Consider the following 15,476-nt stretch of genomic DNA (forward strand, 5'->3'; position numbering starts at 1 on the left):
TCACTAACAGAGTAGCTACAACCTCATTTTTCCAGTTCCTGGAAGTTTTCTTCCACAAACCTGAAGCGCATCACCACTTTCAGGAGTGGCAAAAAGCACAAAGAACCCGGTTCCATCACAAGCAGGAACCAAGCAACTGACCCTCCTTTTCTCCCACTATTGTCAGGTCTCTCTCCCCATTAAAACATAGGGCAGCAACAGACCATCCAGGTTCAATCACTAGGCATGTTCTGATAGAGGTAGAAAAGATACCCTGGCTGAAACCCTGGCAAGCCACTTAAAACGTGTTTAGCTTATTTTTTAGTTGCTGTTTAGTTAATAGTTTTACAGGTGATTTGTTCATGATATGACTTACGCTGTACTTGTGTTCTATTATGTTACTATTATGTTACAATTACGTTTGCAAGCCACTTTCCATTCAAATTAATCAATACATCTATATTTCTGGGTACAGAAAAGCATACAGTAGCAATCCATTGACACAATCCATCACCAAGCCTCCCTACCTCTTTCAGTTATTTCCCTTTGAATAAATTCCACAGAAGTCTGTGGGCTTCAATTTCAATTTTAATCAAACTTACTTTTGTAACTCTATAGCATATGAAGCCCTTGGAACTATCGCAAGAGTACCACTTGAGAAAAAGAGCATGAGAAGTCAATCTGGGACAGACAGTATCAAAATTCTGCTACTGTTCCAGACCACCCATGCAAACTAGAATGCTGGCTTTGGGGAACAAGGGCTCAGTAACTGAACAAGAATTATTGACAAGTGATTCTCCAAAGAGATTACCTATTGATTTTACAACACTTCTAGTGGTAGTTTCAGTTCTCTTCTTTGACAGCTATCCTAATCTTATTTAATAATAAACATTTTACTCACTAAAACTGAGGAGACATGCCACATTACATGGGCATTAGAATCTTAACATGCAACAAAAGTTACAGTTCGAAAGTTGCAGTGCAACATACTCTGTTGCTATGCAACTTTTTTTATTACATTGCACAGCCTAACTAGAAGATACGAAGCCCCCACACAGCATATTATGAAAAACATGTTTTTCATACAGGTCACATTGCAAATGTTGAGCCGGTGGTGATAGTTTTACGTTGCCAAAAGCTTTTATCAAAACCTACTGCTAGAATAAGCAGGCACGGGACATGGTAACATTCATCTTGTTAGATATGGTATGGTTTACTTCCACTTGTTTGGGCAGGTTGGAATAAGACTAGAGTGAGTCCAGTGAGAACTCTGCCTAGAGGAGAGTATCTCCTGAGCAAGGGCTTGCAGTAGCATAATGCAGGAACTCATGAAAACTCAATTTTGCTCTGCTCTAGTTATGTTGAAGTAAGCTACTTTCTAAAGTTATAATGAATTGTACAAAATTAAGCTCTGAGCAATTCATCCACTGAACTTAAAAACAGTACTATTTGAGAAAAAACATTTTTATTAACCAGGTTTTTGCACTGCATTATGCACCCACTGGCCCAGTCTGCTAGAGTAACACCTACACAATGTGTTTTATGTTTCAAGAGTTGAAAATAACTGTACAAGGTTAAAGTACAAAAGTACACAAGACAGTGGACACAAAATATCCATGTATGAGTTTATCCTCACCTGTTCTGTTTTGAAATACAGAACTAAAAATGTCCTCCTACAGCTCTGTCAAGTATAATGGAAGTGAGTATAACCTGATTACAACATGGAACACCAGTTATCACTGATCTGATATTTACAAAAATTGTAATGTCAATAAATTAAAGTCAATGCAACACCCCATGCAAGCTAGAATGCTAGCCTTTGGTGAACAAGGACCCAATATCTGAACAATAATCTTTGACAAAGTCCCAGGCTTTAAGATCACGTTCTTTCAAACAGCATCCATTCCTCGCATCGAAGATGTGAATCCCAATCCCATCCCTCTTTGGGTGTGTGTCTGTGACCTTGCCATTTCATATTGTGCATCTAGATTTCTGAATACTTCTTCCTGCTGTTTCAAAGTCTTGTAACTTTCTTCATCCACCGAACTACTACCACCAGCTTCCTCTTCACTCTAGAATTGAAATAATATATTATGATTTTTATTAAAATATGTTAACAGATATGTCCTCTAAACTAGTCATCTATTATTCTGGCAATTCATTCATTAAAGCATCTTTTTTGCAGCTGGAATTTCCAGAGCAAGTAAATGCAGAGTGCAAATGCCTGGGGATATATAGCACACGTAACCGTCATTAATTCATTTTGGTGTAGGTTTATAGAAACATTTTGCAAAAGAATTTGCCAAGAATTTAACGTTTAAAGATGTAATCTCCCTTGGGTCAACCCAACACATTTTTACTTTTCCTTGGAATATTACAGCTTATCTAGTACTTGTCATGGACTGGCTGGATGCAGAGGAACAGGGGGAGGCACCAGCTGGGGAACCCCCAAACTAAACCCCCAGTTTAGTGGTGGTGCGATGAGGGTCAGAGGGAGAAGACTGGGAGGAGGTGTCAGAAGCTGAAGAGGCAACAGGGCTTAGTGAGAAGGGAATCTGTGGCAGAGAGAAGTGCAGAATCAGAAGCAGCAGACTCAGCTGAGTCACTGTTGAAACAGTATTGGGGGGGGGATCTCCCCCTCCTTCTGCAACAAGCCCCCCCCCCCCCGGTCTCCCAGCACCAGGAGAGACATGAAGTGGGCGGAATGAAGGCCAGCACACTGCCACCATCTCAGATTGCTTGGGAAAGATCTGGGAGAGGAGGAGACTTAACCAGCTATGGGAAGGTGAGGACATTCAGTCCCCACAAATGTGGAAGACCTTCCAAAGAAGAGTTCCTGTGCTCAATGGGTTTGGTACTCCTGAGCAGTTACTGTTTCTTCTAGTAAAGATTTAACTCCCCTTGTGTTCATATAAGGGTATTACATTTAATAGCACATAATCTGTGAGATTTATTGCTGGCTCACTCTTAATTATTACTTAATTAAATTTCTATTTTGAAGTTAGGTTTTGTGGGCTCATATACCTCCCCTGATTATACTGGAGGCCTACTGAACTGGCAATGTATTAAACTGACCACCTAGTTCTGGGCCAGAATCTGCGGTGAATGGCGTCTTGCTGTATATGCTGATTTGAACCGCTTCGAGAGAGTCGTTTAACCTGAGCTCTTACTTGAAACCAATTTCGGTTATGAGCTTTTCTACATTTCACATACCTTAATACCCATTAATTTTCTAAATTTGACATTTTGGTCCTTGTTTCCAAAGTTCAGTTTCTCCCAGATTTCTGCAGATTGTGATTTATCCTATAGAAACACAAAGTGATTTATTACATACATATATAACACATAGGTAAATTTGCAACTCATTTTGATTTATAGATCTGATGATACAATGGGGGAAACTGTTTAAATATACTAATAAGCAAGAGGTCCTAAAGTATTTATCACACACTTGTTTTAACACGTTTCCTTGGGAACTGGAACTAGAAACAAACAATCTGGCTGCAAGCCTAAAACTTTCAATAATGTAAATAAGAATGTTGCAGGACTGCTGGTTTAGTGAAGATTAAGCAAATATTTTTAATCCCAGCACCCTTAGGACAAGTGCCCCTTCTGAACTTCTCATATAAAGTCTTTTTTGACAGCTATTCAACATGTCAACTAGACCACCTACTGGCTCTGTAGACTTTAAGACACTTGAGATTACGATGGCAGATGCTCGTTAGAATTCTGAACATACCAGACTTTTAAAAAATAAAACAATGGTTACACTGCCAAGTATGACCATTAGATGGCTAAATGTTCTGTGTGCTACTAAGAGGCCCCTCTTGCTGACATGTGGCTTGTGCCCATTGTATCACAGAATCACAGAACTGGAAGGGACCCCCGTGGGTCATTTAGTCCAACTTCCTGCAATGCAGGAATATCACAAGTTATGTCCTTGTTGTCAACAATTCCCAAGGCACAAAGTGGAATAATTAGACAAAGAAAAATACCCCTTCTTTTTTGCCTTGCCACAGCATTTTCCGCTTCTTCTCCTGTTCAGCAAACTTCATGGGATTTACTGCTGCTGGATTATAATAGCTTGGAACAGCTATTCCTGTCTCTGCCAGGGCCTTTGCTTGCAGGGCTGCCATTTGAGCTGCCATAGCTATCTGAGGAGTGACTTGTGTTCCAGAGGCCAGAAGAGCTGCAACATTGATGACAGAAGTGCCGGTGGCAGCAGCCGCTAAAATGAACATTAACATGTTATACAAGAAGAAGCTTCCAGAATTTTTTTTAATCTCAGAAACATGGACTAAGTAAAAGTTTCATCTTAATGGGCATTAAGTACAAGCTAGCCAATTGAAAGACCTTAGACAGCTTTTGCTAGTTCTCTAAGCATTTGTCTGGTGATGCAACTATTTTTAGGGACTGTCAAAAAAATAGAAAAGTTTGTATAGAGAAGTTTCTGTTGCTTTATTTTAAAACAAATGAGGTTTCTTCTTTTTATAGCTTTCCAATATGAAGCTATAAATATTTCTACTACTATTCATTATGTTCTAGCAGTTCATAAAAACAGAATTACCAGCCGCCATTTCTTGTTGCTTCTGTTTTTCAACCAGTTCTTTCTCTCTCTGTTCTTGCAGTTTTTTTGCTCTTTCCAATCTAGGAAATATCCAAAATAAATCAATTGATCAAAAGTTATTATTTCCCCCCACATTGATCTCTTTTCCCCTTTGTTTTTTATACTAACAATTGTTATGTTATTCCTGAAGGGCATTCATAGAACCCTCCAACTCAAAGAACATAACGGAGTGGTTCTGTGTTGTATGTTTCTAGCTTTCACTATAGCAAAGGTACTTTTCAGTTGTGTATTGATAAAAGTGAAAATACATCAAGCAAAAATGACGTGAGTACACTACGCTTTGGACTTCATCTAGGTATCAGTGCCTAAAATAGCTCTCCACATTTTAATATGTTAAAATTTGGTGCAGGGGTGTGTAGAGAATGACAATGGTCCCCCCTCAAAGCTTGCATGCTGTGCTTCTACTCTAAGTCAGTAAAAGGTAAACAGAGTAAGTTCTTGGCTTCTATAAACTTAAGACCAAAAAAATCATAGTACCTTCTAGCTAATGCTTCCTGTGCATCCATTGCTGTGTTTCGTCCCCTAAAAGGAGGTGGACTTGGAGTTCGGCTGTGACTTCTACTGAATCTTCTGGGCTTTTCAGGTCTCTTCTTTCTTTCTCTGCAGGTAAAGGTATTTTATCATGTAATTATTTGACTGTTTGACCATAAATTAACTGTATCTACCTGCTCTTCAGAGTGCAACCTCCAACTGCTAGCACCGACCCTATAATTTTTATCTCAAGGAAAAAAGAAAGAACTTAACATACCTGCTCCTGCTCCTAGTTCTGCTCCTGCTCCTGCTCCGATGCCTGTGTCTAGATCTTGATCTAGAACGTGATCTTACACGTCGCTTTTTATCTCGGCTTCGAGATCGTGACTTTTTTCTATCACGGCTTCTACTACGGTGACGCCTGCAAACACATTCCAAACTTCTGGTAACATTTTCTAGCTTTATTATTCACATTTAATAGCAACAAGATGCAAAGGAAACCTGCTCATTATCTTCTACTGAGAGGTCACAAAAAGCTGTCAGTTTTGGGCTCATCTACAAATAGTGTAACTTCACTTCAAATGAAGTCAGTGGCCTGAACACTACTAAGTATTTTCATTCTGGAAAACAAATTTGTGGCATAACCTAAAGGTTTGGCAAAAGGGTTACAGTAAACAAATCCTACATACGGGGAGGAAAAACAGCTGAAACACTGGCCACTTGATCCTCAAAATCAAAAAAGTTACAAACAGTAACACCAACCCATACAAAAAACTGATCTGGCACATCTGTGATGTTGCACCAGGTATGCTGGAACACAGGATGAAGGTGTAGCTGGGCACGTCTAACAGAACAAGAGCATAAAGAACACTGAAGCATTTCCAAAGTAGAAATTGTTAAGTATACCTTTCACGAGACCTAGATCTTGAATGACTTCGTCCCCTTGAGGATTTCCTCTCCTTGCGCTTATGCCGTTCCTCACCATTTTCTGAAGTGCCCAGGCTCTCTCTTCCTTTATCAGAAGAGTGTTCTTTGTCGTTATGGTCTTCAAATTTGTGCTTCTTCGAGGACTTCTCTTTGGACCCATGTCTTCTTGCCTGTTTTAAGAAGAAGTTGGTTCTTTCAGGAAAATAGTGCAACAAAGAGAGTTAGTATGGGCATCAGCAGATAAAGAATGATATGTTGTGATGCAACATTAGTAACCTTAGGAGTGTGGCCCAGACAACTGTGATGGCTTTTAACACCATCAGCTACACAATGTTGCAGATGCTCGCTATCATTCCTCCTCCCATTTCCCATCCCACACTTTTCAAACATTTTTGTACCGTGTTGTTAAAGCAACTCACACCATTACCAGTTTCACAGCATTAGATAGAACAGCAGCCTCTCTAGTGTTTGATTACCTCATGCATAGTGGCCATGTTTTTCCACCCCTATGCTCAAAAGCTGGATGGGATAAGAATAACAGGAGGACTGTCTAAACGTTTTACATACAAGCTCATCAGCAATTATGAAAGCTTGGAAGTACATGCACTGGCCAACTTTCTAAGTATTATAAATAAGTATCTCCACCCTAAAGTCTTACACTATAGAGGTCCAATAAGACCAACTGTCATGTTTTGAATCTGCAGCAGTCTGTGTGCTACTTTCTTTGAAGAAATCTCTTACCATATAAGGCCAGTTTACCCAAATTTCTTATTATCTCAGTAACTTTCTTTCTTTGTAAGTTAATTGTATATGGATAGATTTCTACTCTAAAGACCATGTGAGTCTTTATTATTTTTTAAATCCCCAAACTCACACCCAAAGGTAGAAGTAAAGGTAAATCCTAGGTGCTTCAACTACTACTTTATTTCTTCCAGGTGCAACTAACCCCACTGAAAGACAATGCTGCACATGAAAGACAATACTGCCCATCAACAACTGCCAAAGAGAGTTGGCTACGCAAAGAAATATCACCTTCCTACTCTATAGAGATTTTAATACTTGTTCATCTTAGACATAGTAGGTGGTGAGTTTTTGTTTCAAGTAGTTCGTTACATCAATTAGATCCATTTGGGCTACTTTTTCAGTCACTTGTACAACCACTGAAGAAAGATCATTAGAATTTTGTTGTAAAACAAATAGTGCAAAGAGTCCACTTATTATATACAGGAAATGGGCAAGCCAGCCCGCAAACATGGAATGAACCCTCCACAAGGTAGAGGCAATCTGTGAGCTTCCTGCGGTGGGCATGCCTCCACCCAGGTGCCATGCCCATACCCTTCTGCCCTTCTTCCTTTCAATTGTCTCACTAGAACCATAAAAGTCAGTGCATTAATTCAACAGCTATTGAAATGTTACAGATTTTAAGACATCCACAGCAGTTTCAAATATCACCGCCAGTTACTCCCCATTGAATTTAAAAGCTAATGTGTACAGGTTGTACATAAAGAACTTGTACATAAAGAAACCAGCCTTTTAAAACAAACTTTTAACATGTAATCCTCCTTCTACACATAATTTTTTAAGTTTAGTGAAAGATTTTCTTACTTTAACACAATGGAGCAGTCTTCTAAATATACACTTTGTATTTAAAACCACCATAATATCCCATAACCGATTTAAGGGAAATATGAGTTTGAATGACTAATAGTTACCTTATCATGAAGTAGGCTTATAATTTTGCTATCTGAGTCTGGAGCGTCTTCAGTTCAGTCTCTTCGCGCATTAGCACGCTGAGTATGATTTATTATAGAAATGTTATCATGTGATCTAAACAATATAATCAATTTCACAAATACTCTAATTTCTTTTTAAAACAGAGCTTCCATTGGGTAAAGAGAAAAAGGTCCCTGGCCCCACATTAGAACTGGCCCCATCTCTCTCTAGCCTAACACTACCCCATCAGAAGTCGGCTAACCTTCTGGCTACTGCTAGGGCTCCTCCACTGATATTACTTCACCACTGGAGGCAACTGGCTTACCTAACAATGTTATCACTACCACTGCCTCATCTCAGTGCCCTTGCCTTTGATTTACTTTTACAAACCCTGCCAAATGCACTGGCACCATAGGAAAACTTAAAATATTAAGTGGCTATTTAAGAACTAAGTGGATAAGATTGGGGGCAGGGAGAACACCTTTGCAAATTCTTGAGGAGAACTCTGGTCAATGGAAGCTCTGTGAGAATCAAATATACCAATCCTATTTCTCCAAAGAAATGTTTATTGTGGCTGTTTCCACAGTTAATCTGTCAGTGAACTTTTGTCAACTGTTACCTTTTTGTCATAATGATGGCTTCAGTCATGCTTCTCTCTCCAAGCACATTTTTCTGAATTATCATTTTTTGTACTTACCATTAAGACATTTATATACTAAGATTTACACATGCTATGATGTACTTTTAAATACATCTTGTACAATTACCTAAGCACTACAAAGTATTAATTACCTCTTTGCTTCTGCTCCGACTTCTGTACTTTTTCCCGTCATTATCTAAGGAATAAAACATTTATTGTCAAGTAAAGGTGCTTGGAAAAGGATTTTCATTCTTTACAGACATGCCATTCCCAGTCATACCCAGTACTTAAAATATTTCAATGGTTTACATTTCTATTTCGCCAGAGTGGTGCATGCTCTAGTTATCTCCCACTTACTACTGCAATGCACTCTATGTGGGGCTACCTTTGAAGGTGACTCGGAAACTGCAATTAATCCAGAATGCAGCAGCTACGCTGGTGACTGGGAGTAGCTGCCAGGACCACATAACATCGGTCCTGAGAGATCTGCATTGGCTCCCAGTATGTTTTTGAGCACAACTCAAAGTGTTGGTGCTGACCTTTAAAGCCCTAAACAGCCTCGGCCTCAGTAGACCTGAAGGAGCATCTCCACCCCCATCGTTCAGCCCGAACAGTGAGATCCAGCGCTGAGGGCCTTCTGGCGGTTCCCTCAATTGAAGAAGTGAGGTTACAGGGAACCAGACAGAGGACCTTCTCAGTAGTGGCGTTCCTGTGGAACGGCCTCCCATCAGATGTCAAGGAAATAAGCAGCTATCCTATTTTTAAAAGACATCTGAAGGCAGCCCTATTTAGGGAAGTTTTTAATATTTAATGCTGTATTGTTTTTAACACTCGATTGGTAGCCACCCAGAGTGGCTGGGGAAACTCAGCCAGATGGGCAGAGTATAAATAATAAATTATTATAATATAATTATTATTTGAAATAGCATTTTCACATCTATGTTACCTTTCTGCTCCTCACCTACTCCAACTCTCAACCCTTAACATGATGCTGAAGCTTAAAGTGTTGAGAAATTTCACATTTTTAAGAGGTTGAAACATAGAACTCAAAAGGACATGCACATAAATCTAAAATGTTATTGTTTACTTGGAAGTTGCGATAATTTGAACTGAATTCAATTTTACCTCTAAGTAAACATGCTTAGGTTAGCAGCCTAACTACACACTACCACTAAATCACAAGTTTATGCACCAGCAAGTTTTTATAGGGAAAACTCTTAACAGCTAGAGGCTTCCATACCTGACTTTCGTTTTCTCTCTCTTGATCGTGAACGTGACCTTGAATAATGATGTTTTGAAGTTCTAGGAGAATTAGATGCATCTTTTTTCTTTTCTCTATCAGGAGATGATTTCTCTGGGGCTATTGCCTCTCGCTCTGTATCACTAGCCTATGATGAAATGAAATATTGTTATTATTACATAGTTCACCACCACTCTATCACAAAGTAACTTAACTGCCTGAAGCATTCTAGACCACTATTTTTTAATCATCACAAACATCCAGAAACTAGTTAATGTTGAATTGTCAAAGCTATATATTCCACTAGTAGGAAATCAAGTCCACAGCCACTAGATAGGGTGTTAAAATAACCAAATTCAAGCACTACAATGTTTTCTACTGCAGAAGGAGATGGATTTTCTGTATCCAATCCAAAAATGATGCTCCTCCTCAGTGACATCTATGTCAACAGATACTGATAAAGCAACCCATAGTTCCTTCTTTGAATTGCTTCTTTTCTGTACCTCAGGTGATTTTAGATGTTTTGATTAGTAAATTTTCAAAGAGAATGGCACATCAGTCCTTGGCCTATTACATTTTCCATCTGTTTATCGCCACCAGGCACAGCAACTGTGGTCTTTACTCCCAACAATAGAAGTCAATGCAGCACACTTTGAGGCATATTTTAATGCATTACAGCAACTTACCTACAACATGCACTTTCCAAATAGTCTTATTTTAAGCACATTTAAATCCAATATATAATACTTTGTATTTTTATGCTGTGAACTGCCCTTGAGATCTACTGATGAAGGGCAGCAGTGTTACAAACTGGGATAGAATAAAAAAGCTAGTTGCCACCCCCCGCAATGCAGCACCACCTTCTATTTTTATAATTGTAGAGAATTTATTTCGTTCTTTTTGCAATTAGTGGTATTTAGAGGGTTGCAACCAGCCATAGCAAAACAGGTTGTATAGAGAGCACAGTGGGATTTAAGTTTGGGAATGTGTAACACACTATAACTGCAATGGTAATTTGAGGTGGGGGCAAACCTTCAAAGAAACCAATGATATTGAAATGGTGGAGCATCCCCCTACTTTTTTAAATGTTTGCATGAGTGCTCCTGTACCATTTACAGGGGAATGCTTTCCTCTACAGAAATAAAAAAATTAGAATTTTTAAAATAATCACATTACGTGGGCATGAATGGACAGAGTGAGACAATGTCCCTTACTGGCAGCTCCACCTATCACAGAAGCTATGACTTTGCAAACTCACCCCAGTGAGAGCCACTGTGGTGCAGTGGTTAGTGTGCCCATTGGAAGAGTGCACTGTTGGAAGCTAGACCCTATAAATGCTTACTCAGAAGCAAGTCCCAGTGTATGTTCTGATGGGACATGCTGTGACATAATCCTATATATAGTGGTACCTCAGGTTACATACACTTCAGGTTACATACACTTCAGGTTACAGACTCCGCTAACCCAGAAATATTACCTTGGGTTAAGAACTTTGCTTCAGGATGAGAACGGAAATTGTGCTCCGGTGGCAGCAGGAGGCCCCATTAGCTAAAGCGGTGCTTCAGGTTAAGAACAGTTTCAGGTTAAGAATGGACCTCCAGAACGAATTAAGTACTTAACCCGAGGTACCACTGTATGTGGTTACAATCCTTTTTGGAGATTCTAATGAAAGCTATGGACACCCTACCTATAAACATGCACAAAGTTTTGCATACAATTTATCTTATTAAATTGGGAACAAATCATATTGGTGTGCCTGGTTCACAGGACCCTTGAAGTGCATCTATGGACCTCAGGTGAAGAACCCTGGCTGTGCATGATGCCATTCTTGTGCTTAAGCACTGGCCTGACAGGCATAGATGACACAAAGCCACATATTGGCAAGCACATGAAATTCCACGCAGGTCAGTGAGTGAGAGCACTCTGCCCCTCCTTTGCAGGAAACACAAGAAAGAAGAATCTCACTCCAGATCCAAGAGAGATCAGCAGCAGGGGGAGGGGACAACTTCTCCACCGTCCCCACCAGGTTAAGTCCTGCCCAACCCCCTGACCACTAACTTCTGTGGGGCTTCCTTACAAAGCTGGAGTGAGTTCCATTGAACTCAGTAATGTTATTAAGCATAAAAGGATCAAGTTGTTAGGCTGAGGTTTAAGTTGCACGATTGTTCAAGTTACCACATAATGGCACATTTCCTTCTCCCACCCCAACTCACCTTAGGGCTCTCCCCAAAGCCTCATATATCATCACCCTCAAAATAATCCCTTTCCTCAGACTCTATATTTAACTCAGCATTGTTAATTTAACTAGCTCTCCCCTGCTTTCCTTATTTACAAAGTGCTTAATAAAAACACCACTATATATAGGTGAGCATGAACCGTGAGAACCTTCATGCATTTACCTGGAAAGAAGGCCAACTGAACATAGTGGGCCTTTCTGTGCAAAAACACACGGAACCGAGCCATCAAATAACAGCCACACTTATAAAAGGGCCTAATATCAAATATTGCGCCACTCATACAGACTTTTTTTAGGGAGCGAAAGAGACGGTGCCACTACCTTGCGATCTAAAACAGTCAACAGGATTGTGGAGAGGAGAGGAAACCTCTTAGAAACATGGGCGAATATATCATTACTAATGAAATTTGTACACTGCCCTTTACCACAGACTCGGGGCAAGCTAAAAACGGAAAACACATAATAACGAGGGAAAACACTCGCAACCCAATAACCGCCCCCTCCCTCGCGCCATCAGCACCAAACCCCCAAGGGACGCGGAAACGGAGATGCCGAACTCGGGGTCGTCTCCAGGGCCCGAAGGCGGCGGGGCTCCGCGGAGGCGGCCGAGGCGGCTCCCCCCCCCCCCGCCCCTCCCGGCCCCGCGGCGAGCGGGAGGCGGGCGCCATCTTGGCTGGCGAAGACGAGGCGCCTCCCGCCGCCCAGCCCGGCCTCCCCCTCGGCCGCGGCCCCCGAGAAGGAGCGGCAGGGGCTCACCGCCATGTCGGGGGTCGGGAAAGGCGGCCCTGGCCGGCCCGGCAGCTCCGGCTCCTCCCTGCGCCTCCAACGCCCGCGACGCCTCGGCTGCTCGGCGGCGGAGAGCGGTCAGCGCTGCCCCGCCCCCTTCCCAGGGTTCCCGGATGTAACCCGGGCCCGGGCGGGGAGGGAGGACAGGAAGAGCGCCTGCGCCAGCAAGAAGCGCCAGAGACGCGGAGGCACGAAAAGAGCAGAGGAGACGTCCAGCTCGTTCAGCGACGGAGATCCTTGGGGTGCTTATGCGTTGCAGGGGGGGGGTGTCATCAGGTTACTTGTTACTTACTTGATAAAAGCTTTCCAACTTATTTTTATGCACATCGGATCATATTGCGATACACTCTCTCTATTTAGACTGGCAGCTCAACAACTTTAGGGTAATACTATAAAAAAAGCTCAACAACTTCAATCCTAAATAAAAGCCCTCTTTGAAAAAAAGTTTGGACACCACTGCAAGTTTAAACAAAACAAGAGCCAAGCAGATCTATCCTGTTTCCACTTGCAGTTTTAATTTAATCCCATGATCGACCAAGATCAATCCCATGATCTACTGGTCAATCGTGGTGGACTGGTTGGACATGCCTGAAAATTTTAGACCACAGTGCTGCCTGCATCCCTGGAGATTGCCTAGGATAGGCCATTAAGAACAAAGGGAAAATGATGACCCATTAGGTATGCCAGAGAGAGAGGCCCCTCCTTCAGCACACAGTTAGTTAGAAGGCAAAAGGAAGGAGTTTCAGAGAGTTTAGGCTTGGGTTTTTTCAGAAATGTTTCAGTCTGTAAAAATCAGCAAGCTGGAGAGAGGGTCACAGCCACGTTTTGGAGCATGTTTGATTTCTGCTTGAACCCTATGCTGCAATTATGGGAAAAGCAAGAATCTTGTGGGCTGTCAATGCTGTAAACTCCATTGTAGTCTTATAAAGGTAAAGGTACCCCTGCCCGTACGGGCCAGTCTTGACAGACTCTAGGGTTGTGCGCCCATCTCACTCAAAGAGGACAAGGGCCAGCGCTGTCCGAAGACACTTCCGGGTCACGTGGCCAGCGTGGCATCGCTGCTCTGGCGAGCCAGAGCCGCACACGGAAACGCCGTTTACCTTCCCGCTATAAAGCGGTCCCTATTTATCTACTTGCACTCGGGGGTGCTTTCGAACTGCTAGGTTGGCAGGCGCTGGGACCGAGCAACGGGAGCGCACCCCGCCGCGGGGATTCGAACCGCCGACCTTTCGATCGGCAAGCCCTAGGCCCTGAGGCTTTAACCCACAGCGCCACCCGTGTCCCATTGTAGTCTTATATGTGTGTGTAAATAAACCATATATCCTAAAGGCAGCACAGACTCTGCTGTGCCTCATTTCTGTTAGAGGGAATCCAGGTCGGCGGTCACAAGCAAAAGACTTCAGCCAAGAGACAGAAGCAAAAACAGCGGCCAGCAGGCCTGATCACTTTATTCTTAGAACTAGACTTCTGACTACAACAAAGACGAAACAGCAAGAAGCCTAGAATTGTGGTTACATCAGTTTTTTAAAGTCCTTTATTTCCCTATATTTCCTGGCATGCTCTGGTCCATGGGGTCATGAAGAGTCGGACATGACTAAACGGCTAAACAACAACATATTTCCAATAAAATGTGCATCATCAAAACATCATAGGTATGTCACAGAAAAGGTATGGTGTCAGGCAGAAATCTGAGATCTAGACATGTCCCTGTCAATCATGCATGGTTCAAGTACTCACTTCTCACAAGTTAATGAAAATATCTACATATCCTTTTGTCAGGAAGGCCTCCCTCAGCATCTTTATTTCTTCTTCCTTGGTCTCATTTCCTTCTGATAACACCTAGTCTGGCCCCTTTGTCATAGCTGCTAGCACCTGTTTGGGAAATTGGGTAGTAGGGCTGCCATATTTCAAAAAGTGAAAATCTAGACAGAAAAATTGAGTTGTTTTGTTTTGCAAAATTCCAAATAAATTGGACATTTTTGAGCTATTTTGAGGGAAATCAGGAAAACCAACACTGCCGACAACAGTTGCCGGATTTCGCCGGACATTTAGCTGATTTTCGCCCAGACATTGTTTTCAAAATATGACAACCCTAATCCTGAGTATGTGATGGTACATCTTGAGGATTATGGCCTCCCTGCTCCTTCTGCCATGAGTCAGGTCCCCTCTCCTCCATCCCTGGATCACCACCTTTTGGAAACAAAAAAAAACATTTTTCTGGCTAATTTTTGGTGAGCTTATATATTCCAGAAAGTGGGGTTTCCTTGCTTTATTATGGCACTGGGAACCCAGCATAGGTTGTCTAATGGAGAGAAATGTATAGAAATCACTGTGTGCATGTACTACTGTGAATGGGAGTCCTTTATTCTGTCATCAAAGGCTTTGCAGCAGGGACAGTGGAGCATACGGATGGGGTACTCTTCCAAAAGGAAACTTAGACCTTGCGAAGGTGCCTGCAACCCCTGGAATCTCACACCACTCAGAGATTGGGGGGGCTTGTGACAATATAAAGGAAAATGGGCCGACAGTGTTATTCCCAATCAATGTGTGATGCAGCCTGAGGGGATGGAGTACTAGCCCCACCAGCCAGGGGCGTAGGAAGGGGGGCTGGGGCGGGCAAACCACCCCAGGTGTCATCCTGGGGGGGGGGGGGTTGACAAAATCTCCCCCGGGCAGATTGCTGCCGTTCCAAGCACCCCCTGGGGGGATTGCCCCCCCCCCAGGTGCACGTGTGCCACTCCGGGTACCCGAGCGTCTAGCTCCGCTGCCGCCACCAGCTCTTCTTTGCAAACTACAGCTACTCCCTTTCCCTTATGGGGTACAGTATTCCAGAGCCCATATAGAGTCCTTAAGTGGG

At 42.2% G+C, this 15,476-nt stretch overlaps 1 protein-coding gene and 1 long non-coding RNA gene across 3 annotated transcripts; both read right to left on the bottom strand.

Moving 5' to 3' along the window:
* Positions 1-1,427: 1,427 nt before the first annotated feature.
* On the bottom strand, positions 1,428-12,742 carry RSRC2 (arginine and serine rich coiled-coil 2). 2 transcript variants are annotated; one of them, XM_083419078.1, is made up of 11 exons: positions 12,590-12,707; positions 9,598-9,745; positions 8,510-8,553; positions 7,717-7,794; positions 5,984-6,196; positions 5,355-5,498; positions 5,084-5,206; positions 4,547-4,626; positions 3,975-4,207; positions 3,193-3,282; positions 1,428-2,051 (listed from the first exon to the last, which is right to left on the bottom strand). In XM_083419078.1, exons 4-11 carry the CDS (start codon positions 7,722-7,724, stop codon positions 1,869-1,871), a joined length of 1,074 nt encoding a protein of 357 aa, XP_083275204.1. In that variant the 5' UTR covers positions 7,725-7,794; positions 8,510-8,553; positions 9,598-9,745; positions 12,590-12,707; the 3' UTR covers positions 1,428-1,868. The 2 variants fall into 2 exon arrangements, with proteins under 2 accessions (XP_083275204.1, XP_083275203.1); XM_083419077.1 differs by lacking the exon at positions 7,717-7,794 and having other exon boundaries at positions 5,984-6,174; positions 12,590-12,742.
* Positions 12,743-14,035: 1,293 nt separating this feature from the next.
* LOC310667266 lies at positions 14,036-15,476 on the bottom strand. The gene is made up of 2 exons (XR_014506248.1): positions 15,367-15,476; positions 14,036-14,491 (listed from the first exon to the last, which is right to left on the bottom strand). It is a non-coding gene; the product is annotated as an uncharacterized lncRNA (long non-coding RNA).

The sequence above is a fragment of the Podarcis tiliguerta genome, assembly GCF_965153285.1.
Source record: "Podarcis tiliguerta genome assembly, chromosome: 16".
In the NCBI taxonomy this organism is placed as follows: domain Eukaryota; kingdom Metazoa; phylum Chordata; class Lepidosauria; order Squamata; family Lacertidae; genus Podarcis; species Podarcis tiliguerta.